The sequence below is a fragment of the Diceros bicornis genome, chromosome 21 (assembly GCF_020826845.1).
Source record: "Diceros bicornis minor isolate mBicDic1 chromosome 21, mDicBic1.mat.cur, whole genome shotgun sequence".
Classification (NCBI taxonomy): domain Eukaryota; kingdom Metazoa; phylum Chordata; class Mammalia; order Perissodactyla; family Rhinocerotidae; genus Diceros; species Diceros bicornis.
In genome coordinates this window covers 39,833,223-39,854,142 of record NC_080760.1, presented here as the reverse complement: position 1 = coordinate 39,854,142, position 20,920 = coordinate 39,833,223, and the positions used below count along the sequence as shown (strand labels likewise).

The 20,920-nt window shown below is 38.8% G+C and overlaps 1 protein-coding gene across 1 annotated transcript; it reads right to left on the bottom strand.

The window, feature by feature from the left end:
• Nucleotides 1-452: 452 nt before the first annotated feature.
• On the bottom strand, nt 453-16,623 carry RNF139 (ring finger protein 139). The gene is made up of 2 exons (XM_058564901.1): nt 16,269-16,623; nt 453-2,441 (listed from the first exon to the last, which is right to left on the bottom strand). Exons 1-2 carry the CDS (start codon nt 16,447-16,449, stop codon nt 625-627), a joined length of 1,998 nt encoding a protein of 665 aa, XP_058420884.1. The 5' UTR covers nt 16,450-16,623; the 3' UTR covers nt 453-624.
• Nucleotides 16,624-20,920: the final 4,297 nt, after the last annotated feature.

Sequence of the window (20,920 nt, the reverse complement as noted above, 5' to 3'; positions counted from 1 at the left end):
ACATTCTGTTTTATACCAAAGTTTAGTTGCTATAAGCCTATTTCTCAACTCTCACACAATCTCTGAATCATGACTTTCCAACCCAGCTCAACGGCAGTGCTAATGTCAAAATTCAAGTGTCTCAATCACTTCTGGCAGCCTATTTTTCCTTAGTTTTAAAACACTCTACATATAGCCTTTATCCTCGTCAAAATTATTTTATTTCCTTGATTTAACGTGATTTCCTCTGATTTGCATTTTCGTTCTCCCACCCATTTTAAAGGAAAACTAGGGTCCAGAATTAGATACATTATATACTTTCATTGAGGAATCTTTGGCACAGTTGACGCACCATATTATCATTACATCTATTAAAAAGCTGTTTGTTCAAATTTTGTCATAAAAATGTGAAAACATTTTATTCTATGTACAATAATGTACACAAATTTAAATAGGTCACCAAAGAGACCAGAAGTAATTAAAGAGGTATATTTACAGTAGCACATCACAGTAAACGGAAAACCATTCACAGATTCAACATTGATACTGTTTTTGTGCTTGGTTACACACTGAAGTGAAGCATATTACTCCATTTTGGATGAACTGAATTTTAAACAAATACTTCAATGATTAGTAAATGCTATTTTAATCAGTATCATCATTAATAAATTCTTCAGCTGCTGTGCCTGTGTGCTGAATCACTCCATTTCTCTCTCTTTGAACATCATCATCACAATCTGTACTGTCATCTTCGTTCAAGTCCCTGTCAGATTCAGCAGCAGCTTCTCTCATAACTTCCTCTGGATTTTCATTGGGTGCAATAAATCCATTGTTGTTAGATATATTGGAATTATCCTTGATATCATCTTCAATGTATACTTTTTGATGGCACATTGGACAAGTATCTTGAATGTACAACCATTTCCGAAGGCAAAGTGCATGGAAATAATGATTACACGGTGTGATACGAGCAGATGTTGTAAACTCATGATAGCAGATTGCACATACATCATCTATTTCTTGTAAGCGGCTCCCTTTTATTTCAGGAAGTGAATTAATTTTCTTCACAGCAGTCCTACGATTCATGAATGTCTTCCAGCCATTTTTTGCTTGTAAGTAGATGTTAAAATATGCATGTAGACACATCATACAAGCCCGAATTTTACTTCCTGACTCGAACATCATCGTATAAGCCCCATTTCCAAACATTACTACTCCAAATATAAATTCAATAATATTGCCTGTTGAACGAACATAGTAGACATAATCATCAAGCTTTTCCCAGAGGACATTATAGTAGCCATCAATCATGAACAACGTATAAACAGTGAGAGAAACAATTACTTTTAAGCAGAGTTCCACACAAAAGGCTGTAACAGCAAACAACCAGGTATTTAGTGCATAGTGATGCCAAAGAACGTAACTGAGTAAAACAGGAAGAATAAACAGACAAGCAGAGACAAAGAGCACAGGAAAATGTCTACGAAAAGATGACACGTGAGAGGCACTGAGAGACATTAATACAGGGTCTGTCATTCCATGGATGAAATGCAGGACTGCAGTTAATAAAAGGCACATGTTCCTACTTAAGCGAATAAGTCTCTCTTCTGGTCTTAGCCCACTTAAACCAGTCTGAAGAGCCAAAATAAAAAATAAAACAGGTGCTACAAAGCCAAGCCGCCTGTCATCTTCTTCAGTTGATCCAATAAAGGCCAATATTCCGAGGCCCAAATAATGGGCTATTGAGGAAATTATAGCACTCATGCCCAGTACAGTTAGTGTGGAATCACATCCACTAATTATAAGATTGCAAATGAGGTCCCAGAAATCATCCCAAGAAATAAAGAAGGAATCAGTTTCATTTGCCATCCTTAAAATGTACATTAACACTGTGGCCTGAGCTGTCATTCTCGTTAGCCAGAAGACTCGCAGTATATCTGGGAAACGAATCCTCTTCCATGTGTCCTCCATTAATAACTGTAATCCGTAAATTCGATACATGTGCCTCACTAAAAGATAAACGTATCGTGTGGAATAATAAAACCACTTAAGTTTCACTGCCAAGACAAGCACTGTATTTAATGTGAGAATCAAGGAAGAAGTAAAAACTAAAGTCTCTCGGATGTGTAATGGCAGCTCTGTGATTAAGCCTATTACAGGAACCAAAAGATCCAAAATAATTAATTGTGAATAGATGGAATGAATTTGGAATAGTGTAATATATCCAATTCCAAATGTTAGCTGTAGAACGATGAGTGCCATCCATAGTGAGGGCCCTTTTCGAGGAAGCAGCTCAATTCCAAAAGCTGATGTGTTGTGGGCACCATTGAAGTCAATGTGCAAAGAGGCATAATAATTTACCAACACTGAAGTTGCAGCTAACAGAAAGGCTAAGCTGTACATGTAAAACTTGAAAAGTGATCGCTGTGACAAGATCAGAACAATACTGGATACAAATATACCTAAAAAAAAAAAAAAGAAAAGAAAAGTCATTTGAATGAAACATTTTTAACAATGTTTTTCCACTAATAGCTTTGATATTCTTACTCTAATTAGGAAATACGAATATTTTCAAAGTTAGGAACATTAAGCTTCAAGACAATTTACGCTTAAAGGCCAATAAAGGTTTGGTAAAGATCAGAGTTCAACAGGACAGACCAAACATTTTAAAAAATCTTATCCCTTATTTTCTAATTTCCAAAGTAACTGAAGCAGTACTATATGTCCACACACCAAATTACTAAATTATCTTCAAGATGAGTTTGTAGTGATACAAACATTTTAACAAGTTTAAAAATCTTGATAGTCCAAAACAAATGGGACAAGAAACAAAGGAAATGCAAAAGAACCAGAAAATAAGTGACAAAACAGCAACATTCAACCCTCATATTTCAATAATTACCCTAAATGTAAATGGATTGAACTCTCCAATCAAAAGATACAGAGTGGCAGGATGGATTAAAAAGCAAGACCCAACAATATGCTGCCTTCAGGAAACACATCTTAGCACTAAAGACAAGCACAGGCTCAGAGTGAAAGGATGGAAGACAATACTCCAAGCTAATGGCAAACAAAAGAAAGCAGGTGTTGCCATACTCATATCAGACAAAGTAGACTTCAAGATAAAACAGGTTAAGAAAGACAAAGAAGGGAAATATATAATGATAAAAGGGACACTCCATCAAGAAGACATATCACTTATAAATATATATGCACCCAACATAGGAGCACCAATGTACATAAAACAACTATTAACAAACCTAAAAGGAGAAATCAACAACAACACAATAATAGTAGGGGATCTTAACACCCCACTTACAGCAATGGATAGATCATCCAGACAAAAAGTTAATAAAGAAATATTAGACTTAAATGAAAAACTGGACGAGATGGACCTAGTAGACATATACAGAGCACTCCACCCAAAAACAGCTGACTACACATTCTTCTCAAGCGCGCATGGAACATTCTCTAGGATAGACCATATGTTGGGAAACAAAGCAAGCCTCAATAAATTTAAGAGGATTGAAATCATAACAAGCATCTTTTCAGACCATAAGGCTATGAAACTGGAAATGAACCAGGAAAAAAAAACTGGGAAAGTGACAAAAATGTGGAGATTAAACAACATGCTACTGAACAACCAATGGATCATTGATGAAATTAAAGGAGAAATCAAAAACTATCTGGAAACAAACGAAAATGATAACATGCCATATCAAACCATATGGGATGCAGCAAAAGCGGTCCTGAGAGGGAAACTCATAGCGATACAAGCCCACCTTAACAAACAAGAAAAAGCCCTAATAGGCAACCTTAAATTACACCTAACAGAACTAGAAAAAGAAGAACAAACAAAACCCAAAGCCAGCAGAAGGAGAGAAATAATAAAAATCAGAGCAGAAATAAATGATATTGAGACCAAAAAAACAGTAGAAAGGATTAATGAAACAAAGAGTTGGTTCTTCGAGAAGATAAACAAAATAGACAAACCCTTAGCCAGGCTAACTAAGAAAAAAAGAGAAAAGGCTCAAGTAAATAAAATTAGAAATGAAAGAGGAGAAATTACAACGGATACCATGGAAATACAGAGGATTATAAGAGAATACTATGAGAAATTATATGCCAACAAATCGGACAATCTAGAAGAAATGGATAAATTCTTAGACTTATACAACCTCCCAAAATTGAACCAAGAAGAAATGGAGAATCTGAATAGACCAATCACAAGTAAAGAGATTGAAATAGTAATCAAAAACCTCCCAAAAAATAAAAGTCCAGGACCAGATGGCTTCTCCAGTGAATTTTACCAAACATTCAAAGAAGATTTAATACCCATCCTCCTCAAACTATTCCAAAAAATAGAGGAAGATGGAACACTTCCTGAATCATTCTACGAGGCCAACATCACCCTGATACCGAAACCAGACAAAGACAATACAAAGAAAGAAAATTACAGGCCAATATCGCTGATGAACATTGATGCAAAAATCCTCAACAAAATATTGGCAAACCGAATACAACAATATATTAAAAAGATCATACACCATGATCAAGTGGGATTTATACCAGAGACGCAGGGATGGTTCAACATCCGCAAATCAATCAACGTGATACATCACATCAACAAAACAAAGAATAAAAACCACATGATCATCTCAATAGACGCAGAGAAGGCATTTGACAAGATACAACATCCATTTATGATAAAAACTCTCAATAAATTGGGAATAGAAGGAAAGTACCTCAACATAATAAAGGCCATATATGACAAACCCACAGCTAACATCATACTCAACGGGGAAAGACTGAAAGCCATTCCTCTGAGAACAGGAACGAGGCAGGGCTGCCCACTCTCACCACTCCTGTTCAACATAGTACTGGAGGTTTTGGCCAGAGCAATTAGGCAAGAAAAAGGAATAAAAGGAATCCAAATAGGTAACGAAGAAGTGAAACTCTCACTATTTGCAGATGACATGATTGTATATATAGAAAACCCTAAAGAATCTGTTGGAAAACTGTTAGAAACAATCAACAACTACAGCAAAGTTGCAGGGTACAAAATCAATCTACAAAAATCAGTTGCATTTCTATATGCTAATAATGAACTAACAGAAAGAGAGCTCAAAAAGATAATACCATTTACAATTGCATCAAAAAGAATAAAATACCTAGGAATAAATCTTACCAAGGAGGTGAAGGACCTATACAATGAGAACTACAAGACATTATTGAGGGAAATCAACGATGACATAAAGAAATGGAAAGATATCCCATGCACGTGGATTGGAAGAATAAACATAGTTAAAATGTCTATATTACCTAAAGCAATCTACAGATTCAATGCAATCCCAATCAGAATCCCAATGACATTCTTCACAGAAATAGAAAAAAGAATACTAAAATTTATATGGGGCAACAAAAGACCCCGAATAGCTAAAGAAATCCTAAAGAAAAAGAACAAAGCAGGAGGCATCACAATTCCTGACTTCAAAACATACTACAAAGCAATAGTAATCAAAACAGCATGGTACTGGTACAAAAACAGACACACAGATCAATGGAACAGAATTGAAAGCCCAGAAATAAAACCACACATATACGGACAGCTAATTTTCGACAAAGGTGCTAAGGACATGCAATGGAGAAAGGAAAGTCTCTTCAATAAATGGTGTTGGGAAAACTGGACAGCCACATGCAAAAGAATGAAAGTGGACCATGTGCTATCGCCATACACAAAAATTAACTCAAAATGGATCAAAGACCTGAAGGTGAGACCTGAAACTATAAAACTCATAGAAGAAAATATAGGCAACACACTATTTGACATTGGTTTTAAAGGAATCTTTTCGGATGACATGCCTACCCAGACTAGGGAAACTAAAGAAAAAATAAACAAGTGGGACTTTATCAGACTAAAGAGCTTTTATAAGACAAATGAAATCAGAATCAAGATGAACAAACAACCAACCAGCTGGGAGAGAATATTTGCAAAACATACATCTGACAAGGGGTTGATCTCCATAATATATAAAGAACTCACACAATTGAACAACAAAAAAACAAACAACCCGATCAAAAAATGGGCAGAGGAAATGAACAGACACTTCTCCAAGGAAGATATACAGATGGCCAATAGGCACATGAAAAGATGCTCAACATCACTAATCATCAGGGAAATGCAAATCAAAACAACACTAAGATACCACCTCACGCCCGTTAGAATGGCTATAATCACCAAGACAAAAAACAACAAATGTTGGAGAGGATGTGGAGAAACAGGAACCCTCATACACAGCTGGTGGGAATGCAAATTGGTGCAGCCTCTATGGAAAACGGTATGGAGATTCCTCAAAGAATTAAAAATAGAGATGCCCTATGATCCAGCCATCCCACTACTGGGAATCTATCCAACGCACCTGAAATCAACAATCCAAAGAGGCTTATGCACCCCTATGTTCATTGCAGCATTATTCACCATAGCCAAGAAGTGGAAGCAACCTAAGTGTCCCTCGACTGACGATTGGATTAAGAAAATGTGGTATATATATACAATGGAATACTACTCAGCCATAAAAAAAGACAAAATCGTCCCATTTGCAACAACATGGATGGGCCTGGAGCGTATTATGTTAAGTGAAATAAGCCAGAAAGAGAAAGACAAACACTGTATGATCTCACTCATATGTGGAATATAAACAAACACATGGACAGAGAAAACTGGACTGTGGTTACCCGGGAAGTGGGGGTGGGGGGTGGGGGGTGGGCACAAGGGGTGAAGGGAGTCATATATGGGGTGAAGGACAAACAAAAATGTACAACCCAAAATCTCACAATGTTAGAAACCATTAAAATATCAATAAAAATGTAAAAAAAAAAAAAAAAAAAAAAAAAAAAAATCTTGATAGATGTCCTTTATAATTTCATAATCATTAAAAATATTTAAAATAATTCCATTACAAAAACATCAACAATTAAAAATAACCAAAATGGAAAACATTTGTTCCTATTAAATCTTAAATTTTTTTTTCTTAAAGTGTTCTTTAGGAAACTGAGTTTATGTTTTATACTTAGACCTAATTCCCCCTTTTCCTCAAATTGTAAATTCCTACTGGCTCTTATTTTTCCTGCACCTTAAATTTGAGCATTCTCTCATGGGTCCAAATTCATTTTTTTTTCTCTCTATATACCTTCCTGCAGATTTCAAAAGGTCCTCCAAGTTCCCTTTTTCCTGTTCATTACTGAATCTTTTTCTTCAAATAGTCAATCCTTTTATTGTTCTTCAAATTACAAAAGTAACATTCAGAAAACCAAAACGTGTTAAAAAAAAATGGTAATCTTCCCCCTCCCCCACTCCATATATAACCAGTGGAGTCAGGTGCATCCAGCACCATCTTTTTTTGTACTCTGACAAATTTTTTTAAGTGAGATTACAATAAACATTATTATCCAAAGTTTCAAATATGGAAACAACATCCAAATATTCACCTCGTTTCACTTCTACATTACAACTGCATCGCTCAAAATTTCTAAAATCTAACTTGCCTCAAACAGCTCTTCCTTTTGATTTCCAATTTCAGTTAAAGGTACTATTATTCTCTTAACAGTACCTCTAAGCCCCCCACCCTCCAACTTTGACAATTAGTTGCCTAATTCTACTAACCTACATCTTCCTTTTCTCAGTGACACCAACCTATTAGTCTATCTCTAAAAACTCCTCTTGGCCAAATTCACCTACAAGCCATCACCAAATTGCCTTTCTTCATTTCTCTGCTCAAAATACTGCAGCGGCTCTGAAATTACTATCAACTAAAATCTACATTCCTTGTCCTAACATTCAAGGATCCAATTTGCTTTAGAGTAGTATTCCTCCCAACACACAAATCAATGCTCCAGACTTCTTTCCCAAACATAATCCCTTTCTCTGCCATAATTCCAGCTGTGTTTACATTCTTTGCTTGGCATGATGGCCCCACCAACTTGCCAAATCCCTAACTGTTCAAATCCTACCCATCCTATAGACCCACTTTCTCTGATAGTGCCTCTTCCTTCAGCATACCTACAGAAGTGGGTGAAATGCCTAACACTCATATACTACTTGATATTGTAGTTTGTAGTTACCTGAGTAGGTATCATCTACCCTATTATATAATATGTCCTTGAGAGCAAGCAAGGATCCTACCTTCTATATCTATGGATCCCAAAATATTTTGTAGAAAACAAATACAATTAGTATTCATTGAGGAAATAAATGTTTCTGTCAAATTCTGGATTATATTTTTAAAGGCAACCACAAAATACAGCCCACTTGGAAACTGAAACCTATGAAAATGTAAGACAAAGCTGAGACACCGGAGCTTGAAGTATAGAAAAAGTGACCGACTCCAAGTTAACACCCATCTATCCACCTTATTTCAGCATGTAAATCAAGACAGACACTGCATATTATGATGGGGGCATTTTACAATCTACTGCACGTAAAAGCAAGGGCTAGAACCTCTACACAGTGACTTTGCCCATGAACTTAAAATTTATCCTGTGCCAATGTGTTAGGTCATTTGTGAAAAGGAGAACCAAAGGACACAATCACTTTCGAGATACATAAACCTCTGCATAAGAACCACCTGATTCCCCAAGCAAGTGCACCACTGATCATCTCCCACAGAGCTGACAGCTGGGAACAGGCCCTTTTAATATAAAATAGACTTTTTTTGAGCAGGATTTTCCATGGAAAGTAACAGGAAATGGAATTAACGCAGCCACTATACACCACATGTAATCTTACTTTCTCTACATAGAAAAACAAAAGTCAGTATTTCTCCTGAGACAAAACATAAACTAATCTCCTAAAATGAGTCAAAACAAAACCAAAATAATTTCAGTTCTCTTTTATACCACTTAAAAGAGAGAAAGTCAAGCAGGGACTGTAAATTATTTTTGTCAACTTGCTATTCACAAAGTGGTCAATTAATCTTTACCTATGAATATTCATGAACTTTGCTGTAATTTATAACCAGTCCTTTTTATTCTAATAGCTTTTTTCCCTGAAGCTTATTTTTATAGACAAATGAAGGAATGATTTGGGTTTTAGAAATACTGCTGGAGAAAAAGTGCCCATTTTGCTTTATGCAGCTGCACCAAAGGAAAAAAAAAGGGGAGGAGGATATGATAGACAAGTAATGTAGTGAGACCACAACCTCAAAGTCTGTATGTGTCCTAGCAAGTAATCTGGAACAACTGTTTCTTGATTAAAATTATACCCCAAGATGCAATAATGACCAAACATTTCAAGAATAGTATAAAATTGTTTTAATTCCTGCCCAAAGTTTGCATGTACCTGGGGTTCTTAAATTTTTCTTTTATACTCATGTTCCTATGTATGGAATATAGGAAGAATCAGCTCTCATTTCACAGAAAAAAAAAGTCAACTTCTCAAGTAACAAGTCTCTCAAGTAACATTCCCCTCTAGTGGCCTTTAGGTAGCGCTGTCAATAATATGGAAGTTTTGCTGCATTTTCTCGACATCAGACATTAAACTCTTGGTACTTACCCTGTAGGTCTAAGAAAATTAAGCCCAGGGATAGTTTCTCATTAGGATTTAAGAGTGACCTGCATAAGTAATCAAGGCAATTTATACATACTGCTTTATAAAGAAAAATCAACTTGGGACATTGGAGAATAGAATTAACTGAAATCACAATTTAGGGATCCAATTCTCCAGTGATTAGAGAACTACACTGAAGTTCTCAAGGTAGGAAAAGAGGTAGGTGTCAAAATCAATTCAGGAGCTTTGAAGCTATATATGAACTCAATTCATGAAAGAGTTCAGGGCCTTTTCAATTTAGATTACCAAAAATAAGCAAACAAAAACAAAGAAGCAAAGAAAACCCCATCATGCATGTTACACAACAAAGTGTTTAACTCTTTTATGTGTAAAGTCTATTCATACCATTAACCTTTTCTGGAAATTTAGGACTAAAAATTAGAAGAAAATAAGACATAACATTTACAACTCTCCAGGTACCTCAAACTCCTTTAAAACAGAATAATCTAAAGCAAGCTGCGGAAAAAACATTTCAATGCCCGACAGAGATGGAACAGCACAAAAATAAATGTTATGACCACCTTACTCCCAAGGGAGCCCTAAGCAATAAAATGTAGGACCAAAGGAAATAAAATATCTTGAAATGTTAATTTGTAGGTATACTTGATGAATCAACTATAGCATAAGGAAAATTTTTCTATCAAGCTCTCATTTTAGGTTAAAAAAGGGTATTTTAAGTTTTAATTAGTAAGATAAAACTAAAATTTTGCTTTTAAACTAAGATTGTTAACAAGTATGTTTTTATTAAAAAATATGTGAGAGGCCAGCCCAGTGGCACAGCGGTTAAGTTCACGTGCTCTGCTTTGGCGGCTTGAGATTCCCTGGTTTAGATCCTGGGCGCAGACCCGCGCACCACTCATCAAGCCATGCTGAGGTGGCGTCCCACATAGAACAACTAGAAGGATGTACAACTATGACATACAACTATCTACTGAGGCTTTGGGGAGAAAAAAAGTAAGAAAGGAGGAAGAATGGCAACAGATGTTAGCTTAGGGCCAATATTCCTAAAAATAAAAGGATTCTGTAAAAATGTAGATTTAAAAAAAAAATATGTGAACATGAGTTTTTTAAAAAAGTCAAACCCTATAGGTATTAAATGAAGACTAAACCAAGTTTTGCATAAACAAACACATTCATACATAAATATATATGCTGTTTTTTGCCTTTTATCAAAAGATCTCACTATATAATCGTGGGGTTTTTTTAACCTTTAAAAAAAATTTGCATTTCTAATTATCAAAGAAGGCATCTTCTGATTTATTGACCATTCATGTTTCTTCTTCTGTGAATTGCCAGATTATCTTTTGTCCATTTATATATGGAGTTCTTTTTCTTTATTGAACTGCAGACATTAAAAATATTCTGACTACAAATTTTTTTTTTTTGAGGAAGATTGGCCCTGAGCTAACAGCTGTTGCCAATCTTCCTCCTTTTTCCCTTTTTTTCCTCCCCAAAGCCCCAGTACATAGTTGTACATCCTAGTTGTAGGTCGTTCTAGTTCCTCTGTGTGGGATGCCGCCTCAGCATGGCTTGATGAGCATGGAGTATGTCTGCACCCAGGATCCGAACCTGCAAACCCTGGGCCACCGAAGTGGAGCCCTTGAACTTAACCACTATGCCACTGGGCCGGCCCCCTGACTACAAATTCTTTGTCAGTTATCTGTAAGGCAAATATCTTCTCCAGGTGTGGCTGGTCTTTTCACATTTTTTTGATGCTACCTTTTGGTTGACAGAGACTGATTTTAACATTGTTAAATTTATCAATCTTTATTTTATACATTTGCTTTTACATATTTTTAAAGAATTTTTTTTTTACTCTAAGATTCAAAAGACATGTTCTCCTATATTTTCTTCTAAAAATTTTAAAGTTGGGCCAGCACTGGTGGCCTAGTGGTTAAGTTTGGCATGGTCCACTTCGGCAGCCTGGGTTTAGTTCCTGCGCGGACCTATGCCACTCATCTGTCAGTGGCCATGCTGTGGCAGCAGCTCACATACAAAAAGAGGAAGATTGGCGGCAGATGTTAGCTCAGGGCAAAGCTTCCTCAGCAAAAAAAAAAAAAAAAAAATTTAAGTTCTGCTTTTCACATTTAGATATTAATTCACTTAGAAGTAACTGTTAATATATCGATGTGAGGTAGAGATCCAGTATAATTATTTTCATATGAATAACCAAATGACCGCTAATTGAATAGTTTATATTTACCTCAATGTACTTCAATTCTACCTCTGAAACACATCAAGTTTCTACATATACGAGTGGTCTGTTTCTGGCCTTTCTATTCTGTGCTATTGGTCTATCTGTCTATCTCAGTGGTTCTCAACGAGGACTGGATTTGGACCCCCGCCCCCAACTGGCATCTGGCAGTCACAACTGGGGGGAAGGAGGGCGCTACTGGTATCTAATGGGTAGAGAACAAGGATGCTGCTAAAAATCCTACAATTCACAGAACACCCGCAACCTGCCTGATAAAGAAGTATCCTGTCCAAAATGTCAATATCGTGGCTGTTGAGAATGCCTAGTCTATCCCTACGCAGCTGTAATTACCACCACTTCACTTTGTTTTTTCACTTCATAGGTTTTCTGAGTTCTTTCTACAGCACCAAAAATAATTATCTCATCCTTTTCAACAACTATTGTATGGCTAAACCCAATACAATGAACAGATTCCCTTTAATATATTTAGATGAACAATTTGTTGTTGTTTTGTTACTACCAATAATGCTGCAATGAACATCCTTGCCCACAGTCTTTGTACAAGTACAACTATATCTTTAGGTCAAATTCTTAGAACTAGTATTGTGAGTCAAAAGGTACATGATAAATTTCAGTTGATATCACCAAATGGCTTTATGTAGAAGTGACAGCTTACGAAAATAGTATAACTTTACCTATTTCCCCATACCTTTGCCAAACTAGTTCCTATTCAAACTTTGAACTCTTCACCAATCTGATGACTATTTCTTTAATTATATAAATGAGGCTGAATAATTTTGCTTTTAATTATTGACTATCTGCATTTCATTTATTGTGAACAGCTTATTCTAGGCCCATTTTTCTCTGGGAGTATAAGTTTTTTTATTGACAGAATAAAACTTTTACTAGGACTTCAATCTCATATGATGCAGATCTTTTCCTCTCAGTTTAAAACTTTTTTTAAAAAAATCCTTAAAAATGTCATCATGAAGTTTTTCTTTTTATGTACTCAAATTTATCATATTTTCCCTTGTAATTTATGGATTTTATGTTTAGAAAGGCCTTTCCACTTCAATGAATTATCATTATATGAGTAATACTATTAAAACAAACTCCTATGCTTGCATTTTCTGCCTTGGATTTAGATTTGCTAATTCAGCACTACGCTGCTGCACTGGGTTGCATTTCATTTAGTATTTAATACCTCCTAAGAATAGCTTAATATTCTTAAATATTTTATATATTGTGATATGATTTTATTTGGATCTCCAAAATGAGATGCTTTATATTGGGACCTGCTGAAATTCTCATATTAGTTTGATACCAAATGAAAGTACAGTTGTAGTACTTTTCTGTAGGGGGAGGCAAGTAAATTCTTCAGCAACTACATATAAAATTGGTAATGCTTTTTACTTAGAGAATAGAATTCCTTTTTTTACAATTCCATTTTAAAGAAAAAGGTGAGATTCACAAGTTTTGAAATTTATATACGGTAGTACTGAGAGGTCTACAATTATAAAAATACTAACCAGGTAGAACAATTAATTTCAACTATCCTTTGGTATTTTTTACACACAAACCTGTCACTTTCAGTAACATACGATGCCTCATTGAATGGGCCTCAAATATTTAAAACATTTGTTTTTATTCGGGGTGAGATTTTTAGCACCAAATTCAGTTTTTAAGAATTTTAGCATTCTTACAAATATGAAAAATTAGCATAATTACACAGGAATAATGTAAGGAGCAGTCAGGTGATAGATTTAGAAAATATTTTGTATTTTGCATAAAGTCTGACTCAGAGAATATTCTAGAATCAAAATTCTCAAATAAACAGCACCAGCACTTTGCTGATGCCTTCAAAAGACCAAAATATCTGTAACACAGTATGGTCTTAATTGAAGTATTAAAATATTTTTTAAAAAGCTATCAAGCTTATTAATAGCTAACATTTAAACAGCCCTTACTAAGTCCCAGTACTGTTCTAAGAGCTTACATCTTAACTCACGTATTGTTCTTCACACCCCATGAGAGAGAGATCATTATTGTCCGTCTTTAAAAAGGTAAAGAAAAGGGAGACGCAGAGCAGTTAAGTAATTTGCCTGAGCTCACATTCTTCTTTAATTTGTCAAATACAAACTTCCATGATTTACTACAAAAATAAGAAGCATGGATAGAGTACAAGGAAAATACCAGAGTACTTTGTTCAATGTTCTTAAACTACAAAGGATTTAATTAAGGAAAATACTCCTTTTCCTTAAAGCTCCCTAGCCTGAAGATCAGCTCTGAGCATTAAAGGACCCGGTCCCAGAGGGGTTCTCAGAGGATCTGTAGTTCCATGCCTTAAGAACATTCAAGGCAGTGGCTACACTATTTGCAGAGCGAGTATGTGAATCCTCTCAAACACAGCTCCATTTTTTTTTGCTCCTATACTGTGGCCTCCTCTCAAAGCAGAAGTGGGGAAAGCTCCCCCCTTCACACCCCCAAGTCCCTGTTATTTTGGGTTATTTGGTCCCCAAAGCAGCACCTGGTTACTCCAAATTTGATCAAGTTCCCTAGAAGTCTATTAGCTTCTACTCCCTCTCTAGCAAGCTCTCTCTCGTCCTGTGGGGGTAAGGAACAGAAACGATCAGTTTTCTCCATTTCTCAGTCTCTCCATCCCAGGAATCAGCATAGGTCTTGCCTGCATGCATATCATCAACTAATATGGGTAGGTAAGGGCGGGTAGGAAGTTGGCAGTCTGTCAGGCTCAGCTGGGACCTCGTTTCTATACTGAGATAAGTAACTGCCTGTTAATTTATGACCACGATGAGTGACTTCTAACTGGCAGGAATAAAATGTCTTCCCAACAGGTCCCCATTCTTATTAGTTTCATTTTAACATTATTTAACTAACCTCGCTTTTACCCATGACTATCAGAATTAAATAAAATATGTTAAGTACGAAACATTAAAGATAGCTAATGCTTTTTTAAATTGAGGTATAACTGACATATAACACTGTATTAGTTTCAGGCGTACAACCTAATGATTCTATATTTGTATACACTGCAAAATCACACAGTTCCATTTTTGCCACAAACAACGAAGGCATTACACTTCTGCAATGGTAAGTGGGAATGGTTGGGATTAAGTAGCTGGTGGGTTACTGAGAAGTCTTGTGCTAAAGAGCATCATGTTCACATCTGTTAGTTTTAAGACTTAGCATAAGATCATTACTATACCATGCTGTATCTGGATTGCAGCTGTACTGAGGAAAGTGAACCACCCTTGATGTCACAAGATTTTTAAACCTAGGCTCTCACAACCTCTCGCTGTCAAAAGAAAAACACTTAACTTCTATGACACTCGGTTTCCTCATTTGTAAAATGAGACTACCACCACCCAACTCTGAGAGATATCTGAAGGTTAGGTTAAATACCAGTGAAAATGATTTGCAAAAGTAAAGTACTAAACAGACATAAAATGTTGTTATTTATTACTAAGAACAAAACTCAACATTACCACTCTTTTTTTTGTAGGAATAAAGAAGCAACAGATGGCTCCTAATTCAGAAAGGCTTGGTAAGGATCTCACCAACAGCCCGCCCTCAGCAACACGTCAAAAACACTAGCCTACTAAAAACTGATCACAAGAATTACCTCATCAACAAAATTTGCCAAGTTTCAATCACTTAGAAACATTCTTTCACGCATAAATGCTTCTCACTCCGGTGACACAAGTGAAGATGGGGAGTAAAATATAAGATGCTTTTAACACTCCATTCATATACAACAAAGACAGTGATTTTCAGAAGTCTCTTTTGAAAAAGTCTCATCATTTTCTACCTACATTTTTATAACCATTTTCAATACCTTCTTTATTCATGGAAATTTTTAGGACTCGTTATAAGTATCGCCTTCTTCATGAGGATTTTTGGTAATGATTTCATGGTCTGACATTCGAAATACTGTCTCTTTAGTTCGGATGTCATTTACCGCAGACACTTCACGATCACGGGGACCCCGTGGCCACAGAAGCGACAAGAGACGAGTACTCTGCATTTTGGAAAGGGGGAAACTGAGGTCCAGGCCTTGGCACGACAAGTCCAAGGTCACACACGGCTAGACTGAGGCAAGCAGAGTTGCTGTTTTTCCAAGGCTGTCGCATAGGACGCGGTAAGTCAGCACTCATTCCCCAAGAGAGACAGCCAAGAGCCGCATGCTCTCACATCCACGCTTTCTCCCCGCCCTCACTCAGGCGCAAAAATGCACAGGGGGCTGACTTGCTGGGAGGACCGCTCCGCTGTCAACTCGGAGACAAGTGTCATCTCCTCGCCGCTCCCGGCCCGCAAAGACGCCCCTGGAGAGGATGAAACTGGTTCCCAAACACACACACACCCACGACCCACGGCCTCCGCGCGGCTGCCCGCTCCCTGCAGCACGTCCTGGCCCGCACAGCCGTCCCCGGGACGCAGGCTACCCCGTCCCCCAGGCTACCCCGCCCCCCTTACCAAGGAGCCGGAGGAAGATCTGGAGCCCGATGCAGAACCGGCTTTGGCTGGAATCGTAGTAGGAGTTGAAGATGGCGTCGATGATGTAGAGGCAGGGCACCCGGAGCGCCACTTCGAGCGCCGCCCAGACCTGCTGGTGGGCCATCCGCACCTGCTGCTGCGGGGGCCCCACCGCCGCCATGAGCCGCTGCCACACCGGGGCTGGGCGGGCCGGGCAGGGCCGCGCGGGGCAGGGCCCGGGACCGCGGCCCGGGGCGGGGGCTACGGCGGCGACTCCGCCCCCGCCCTCCCTCCCTCCTCTCCTGTCTGTCTCGTGACCCGCCCCGCCGCCCGCTCGCGTCCCTCGAGCTGGAGCAGGCGGCGGAGGCGGCGGCGTCGGCCGAGGCAGCAGAGGCGGCTCCCGGGAGGCCTCTGGGCGTCGGTGTTTCCGGCTAACGTCTGGCTCCTCCTCCCTCCACCGCCTCCCCCGCCCGCGGAGCCACCATCTTGACCTCGCCCGCCTGCCTCAGCCGTTGCCGCTGTTACGAGGCGGGGAAGCTACGCCCGCGGTCACGCGAGACCGCGGAGCCCGCGCCGCTGTCTCGTCATAATGCGGCGCTAGGGGCGCTCCCCATGCCGTCATCACGCACGGCGTAGCAAACGTCTCAAAGAGTTGTCATGGTTTCCGCCCATTTCCGCGGCTTTGGCGCCACCCCATAGCGCAGGCGCTCTTCGCCAGCCGCGCCCTCTGGCCTCCAGCTGGTCGCCTGTCTCGCCTGGGCCTTGGCTGTGTGAGTGACTCGCTGCTTCCGCGGGCGGTAGCTGTTTTATTAGAGCCCATTAAACGTCCCTTAAGCGTGGTTCGGAGCTGTTTGGGAGGGGGAAAGCCAAAGGGCGCCGCCCGCCAGACCTACCCAGCCCCCGGAGGCGGGGTACGAGAGAGGGCAGACGTTCCGGGGGAAAGACCCGCGAGGCGCCGGGGGTCTGCGGGAGGCACGCTGCGCGCGGGTCGTGGAGCGGCCGCCGTACGTGGCGTTGGGCTGGGGGCGGTAGGCGCTGCCAAGGAAGACGTCCCTCTCGTCCCCTTGCACATCAGCGTGCCTCCTTCCTACCCGATTGGACAGACCGAGGACACTCTTCGGTCACATTTTACTCATGTCCGGGGCCACTATGACTTAAGGTCAAGAACCCAGAGGCCTCTGTCTTTGATTTCTAGTCTTTGAGGTGAGCACACCCAGGCGGTCCCTTCTTTCCTCCTGAGCGGAAGAGGCCATACTTTTTTATATTTTTGTAGGGGATCAGAATATGCCACTTCGATTTAAGGATTATTTTGAACTGAAGGCAATTGAGAAACAGAAGCAGCCAAAAAAAAAAAAAAAAAGACTGTCTACCTACCCTCCATTTGCCTAAAAAGCAGGACATATATTTCCGTTTGTAAAGTTGTCGTCTTCTCCCTTACCAAGAAGAGGAGGTAAGATTCTCAATCACCCACAAACCTTACTAAACTAACCCTTATCTTCCATTAGTTTCCCTCATATATTGACTTTCCCACAGTTTGCCACCCCCAGAAGCCGAAGCCCCCTTTCCTTTGTCTTGTCACTCTTCTACAAATTTATCGTTCTTTGTTAAGACGCCAGAAGCCACGAGTTGTAGCCACCCCTTTGAGTTATTCATCACTGAGTTTCTCCCACGTGTATGTGCACCTGCCAGTTAATAAACTCTGTTTTTCTCTTGTTAATCTCTCTTTTGTCAGTTTAATTTCCAGTGCCCCAGCCAGAGAACCTAGGACGGTAAAGGGAAGCGTTTTTTCCCTTCCCCTACACTTTCTTGCCTATCCGTGTAATTAATATAATCTGGCCATCCTTATCTTTTTGTTCCTTCACCAGCAAATGAGAGTGTAAGTCAGGTCGGAGTCTGTACTATAGACCCAGCCAGCTTAGATTAAGGGGGTTAAAATAAGAAGCAAGAACCTGGCTTACTTGGGCTCCTGGCCCAAACAGCTCTCTGCAATCCAGTTTATATCAGGGCTTTATATGGGTGATTATCTTCTATCAGTTAAGAACCCCCCAGAGGGGAGGAGGATTATAAAACTCCTCCAAGACCCCTTTCTTTGGGTGGAGGTGTGTGTGGTAGAATGATTGAACCCAAACTCCTGACTCCAGTTTCCTGTTTTTAACCTATTATTATCCCCCACTGCCGTGGAGGGGAATAATAACTGCCATGTATCTAGTGCTTACTGTGTACTAGGCACTGGGCTAAGAGTTTTATATTTTACTTAAATCTTTGCATCAGCCTTATTTTGATAGGTATTATTATCTCTGTTTTAGAGAGGAGGAAACTGAGGCTTAGATAAGTTATCAAGATCACAAAGTTAGTAAGTAGTGGGTGGCTCCTATGCCCATAGCTAGTAAGAGTCAAACCCAAGATTTGAACCCAGGGCTACCTGAAGCTTAGAACTTCAGGCATCTTTGATTCCTTCCTCTTTTCAACCAGAGCCAGTCTGCAACCAAATCTTGTGCATTCTTTCTTGACAGCCTCTTGTCCCCATCTTCTGTTGTCACTGTCACTATCCTAACCCAAGATCCTACTGTAGCTTGGCTGATTTATTGCAATATCCTCATTATGATCACCACTTTTTCTAGTCCAGTCTGTTAACTTCTGCCAGGTTAATTTGCCTAAACTGCACATCTGGGGAATAACCTTGTGGTTTTGACAAAATTCCCAAAGGAAAGCAAACTTGCTAAGATGAGAGGACTATGAAGACTTATACAGAGAACCTCAGAGATGTACATTAGCCACTCAACCCACCTGTTATTCTGCCCTGATGGCAATTTAGAGCAAAAAGAGACGTTATTATGGAGAAAAGAATCCACAAGGACTGATCTAAAACAGGAGTGTAGTAGAGGAGATGGAGGTGAGTACCACTATATTATGATCATGCAAAATGGAGAATAAAATAGTTCGTGGGCTTTCCTCTAATTTTTATTTAAAAAGTTAAATGTAGTAAATATTAAATAAAAAGATTTTAAAAATGAACAAATGCTTCAGTTCTTATTAATCTTTCTGACCTTAATTTGATGCACAAGTTTTATTGTTTAAGAATTTCTAAGTCAAACTAAATTCCATCTTGGGCCAAGAATTTTCAGGAGTGGTGGCATAGTCATTCTTATCTTACATATGCCTTGAAGCAAGTCTCTTTAAACCCTCTAGGTCTCACTTTCCTCATCTATAAAATGAAGGTTTGAATAATATCCTGGCAAGATCTTTAAAATACTACCTTAAAACAAAATTTATATTAATGAGGTAGTTTTTAGAATGCTTAGGAATTTTTAAGATATAAGATAAGCTTTCAAAGAAATAGCTGTAATTCACTGCATCTAATCTTTGCTTGGTTTCTACATGGATTGGAATGTTGCCCAACTCAGGTATATATTTATATTGAGTCAACCCAGAACAGTGTGTAGGGTATGTGTGTGTGTGTATTCACATAGACATGCAAACTTTATACACATAAATTACCCGTGTTCAAAAATAACAATGTGTTCACTCGTCTTTAATAGTTCAAAAAGCCTTTTAGTAGCTCTAAAAAGCCTTTAGATATAGGATATATAAAAACTGTATAAAAATTAGTTTGAATTTTCTGTCGACATTTGCATCAGCCAAGTCTTTGTTCCAAGCAACAGAAACTGATTCTGGACTATCTTAAGCAAAAAGGGAATTTTAGAGGATTATTTTCACTCTTCCTTAAAATTTCAAGTTCTGGTGCCGGCCCTGTGGCTTAGCGGTTAAGTGCGTGCGCTCTGCTACTGGCGGCCTGGGTTCGGATGCCGGGCGCACACCGAGGCACTGCTTCTCTGGCCATGCTGAGGCCACGTCCCACATACAGCAACTAGAAGGATGTGCAACTACTGGGGCTTTGGGGGAAAAAAAAATTTTTTTTTAAATTTCAAATCCTAAGAGTGACCGTGCAATTGGTCGAGCTTATTGAACAATGTATCTGTATCCTAGCTGTACCAGAGGGCAGGTACAAGCAGCTTCCTTAGTGGGAGGAAGCATAGGAAACAAGCACTTAGAATTACCCACCCCACCCTCCCCACCAATATATTATGTAGTTCTTCAAGTGCAAGATGGAGATGCTGGTAGGAAGGGTAGGAATTGATAGCCCAAAAAAGGAAAAGTACATACCATAACTCTATCTCAGACCTTCGGAATAACTTAAAAAATAAACTGATCCTAAATTACTTCATAGCTCTACTCATTAAAGTAAATTTCAGATATGCCCATCAGAATTCAGCTATTTGAATTTTCTGGTTTTGTAAATGCCAAATGAATAAAGAGTCTGTTTTTGTTTAGTTAACAAAAGAAACAACAGAGAATATAGTGGCATTTGGAGTCAACATTGAGTATATACTGGTTCATTCATTCATTCAACAGACATTTACTCAGCACTTTTCTGTATGCTTGGCAGTGTGCTTGCCCACTTCTGCCTCTTAATAGTTCCATGTCTCTAGACAAAGTACTTATACTCTCTTATCTTCAGTATGCTCATCTGGGAAAAAGAAAAAAAAGGTTAATATTGCCAGCTAAGATATGAAATACATAACATGCATTATCCGGTTTAATCCTCAACAAGCTTGTCAAGGACACAAAATAATAGCAAAAGAGTTGGTTTT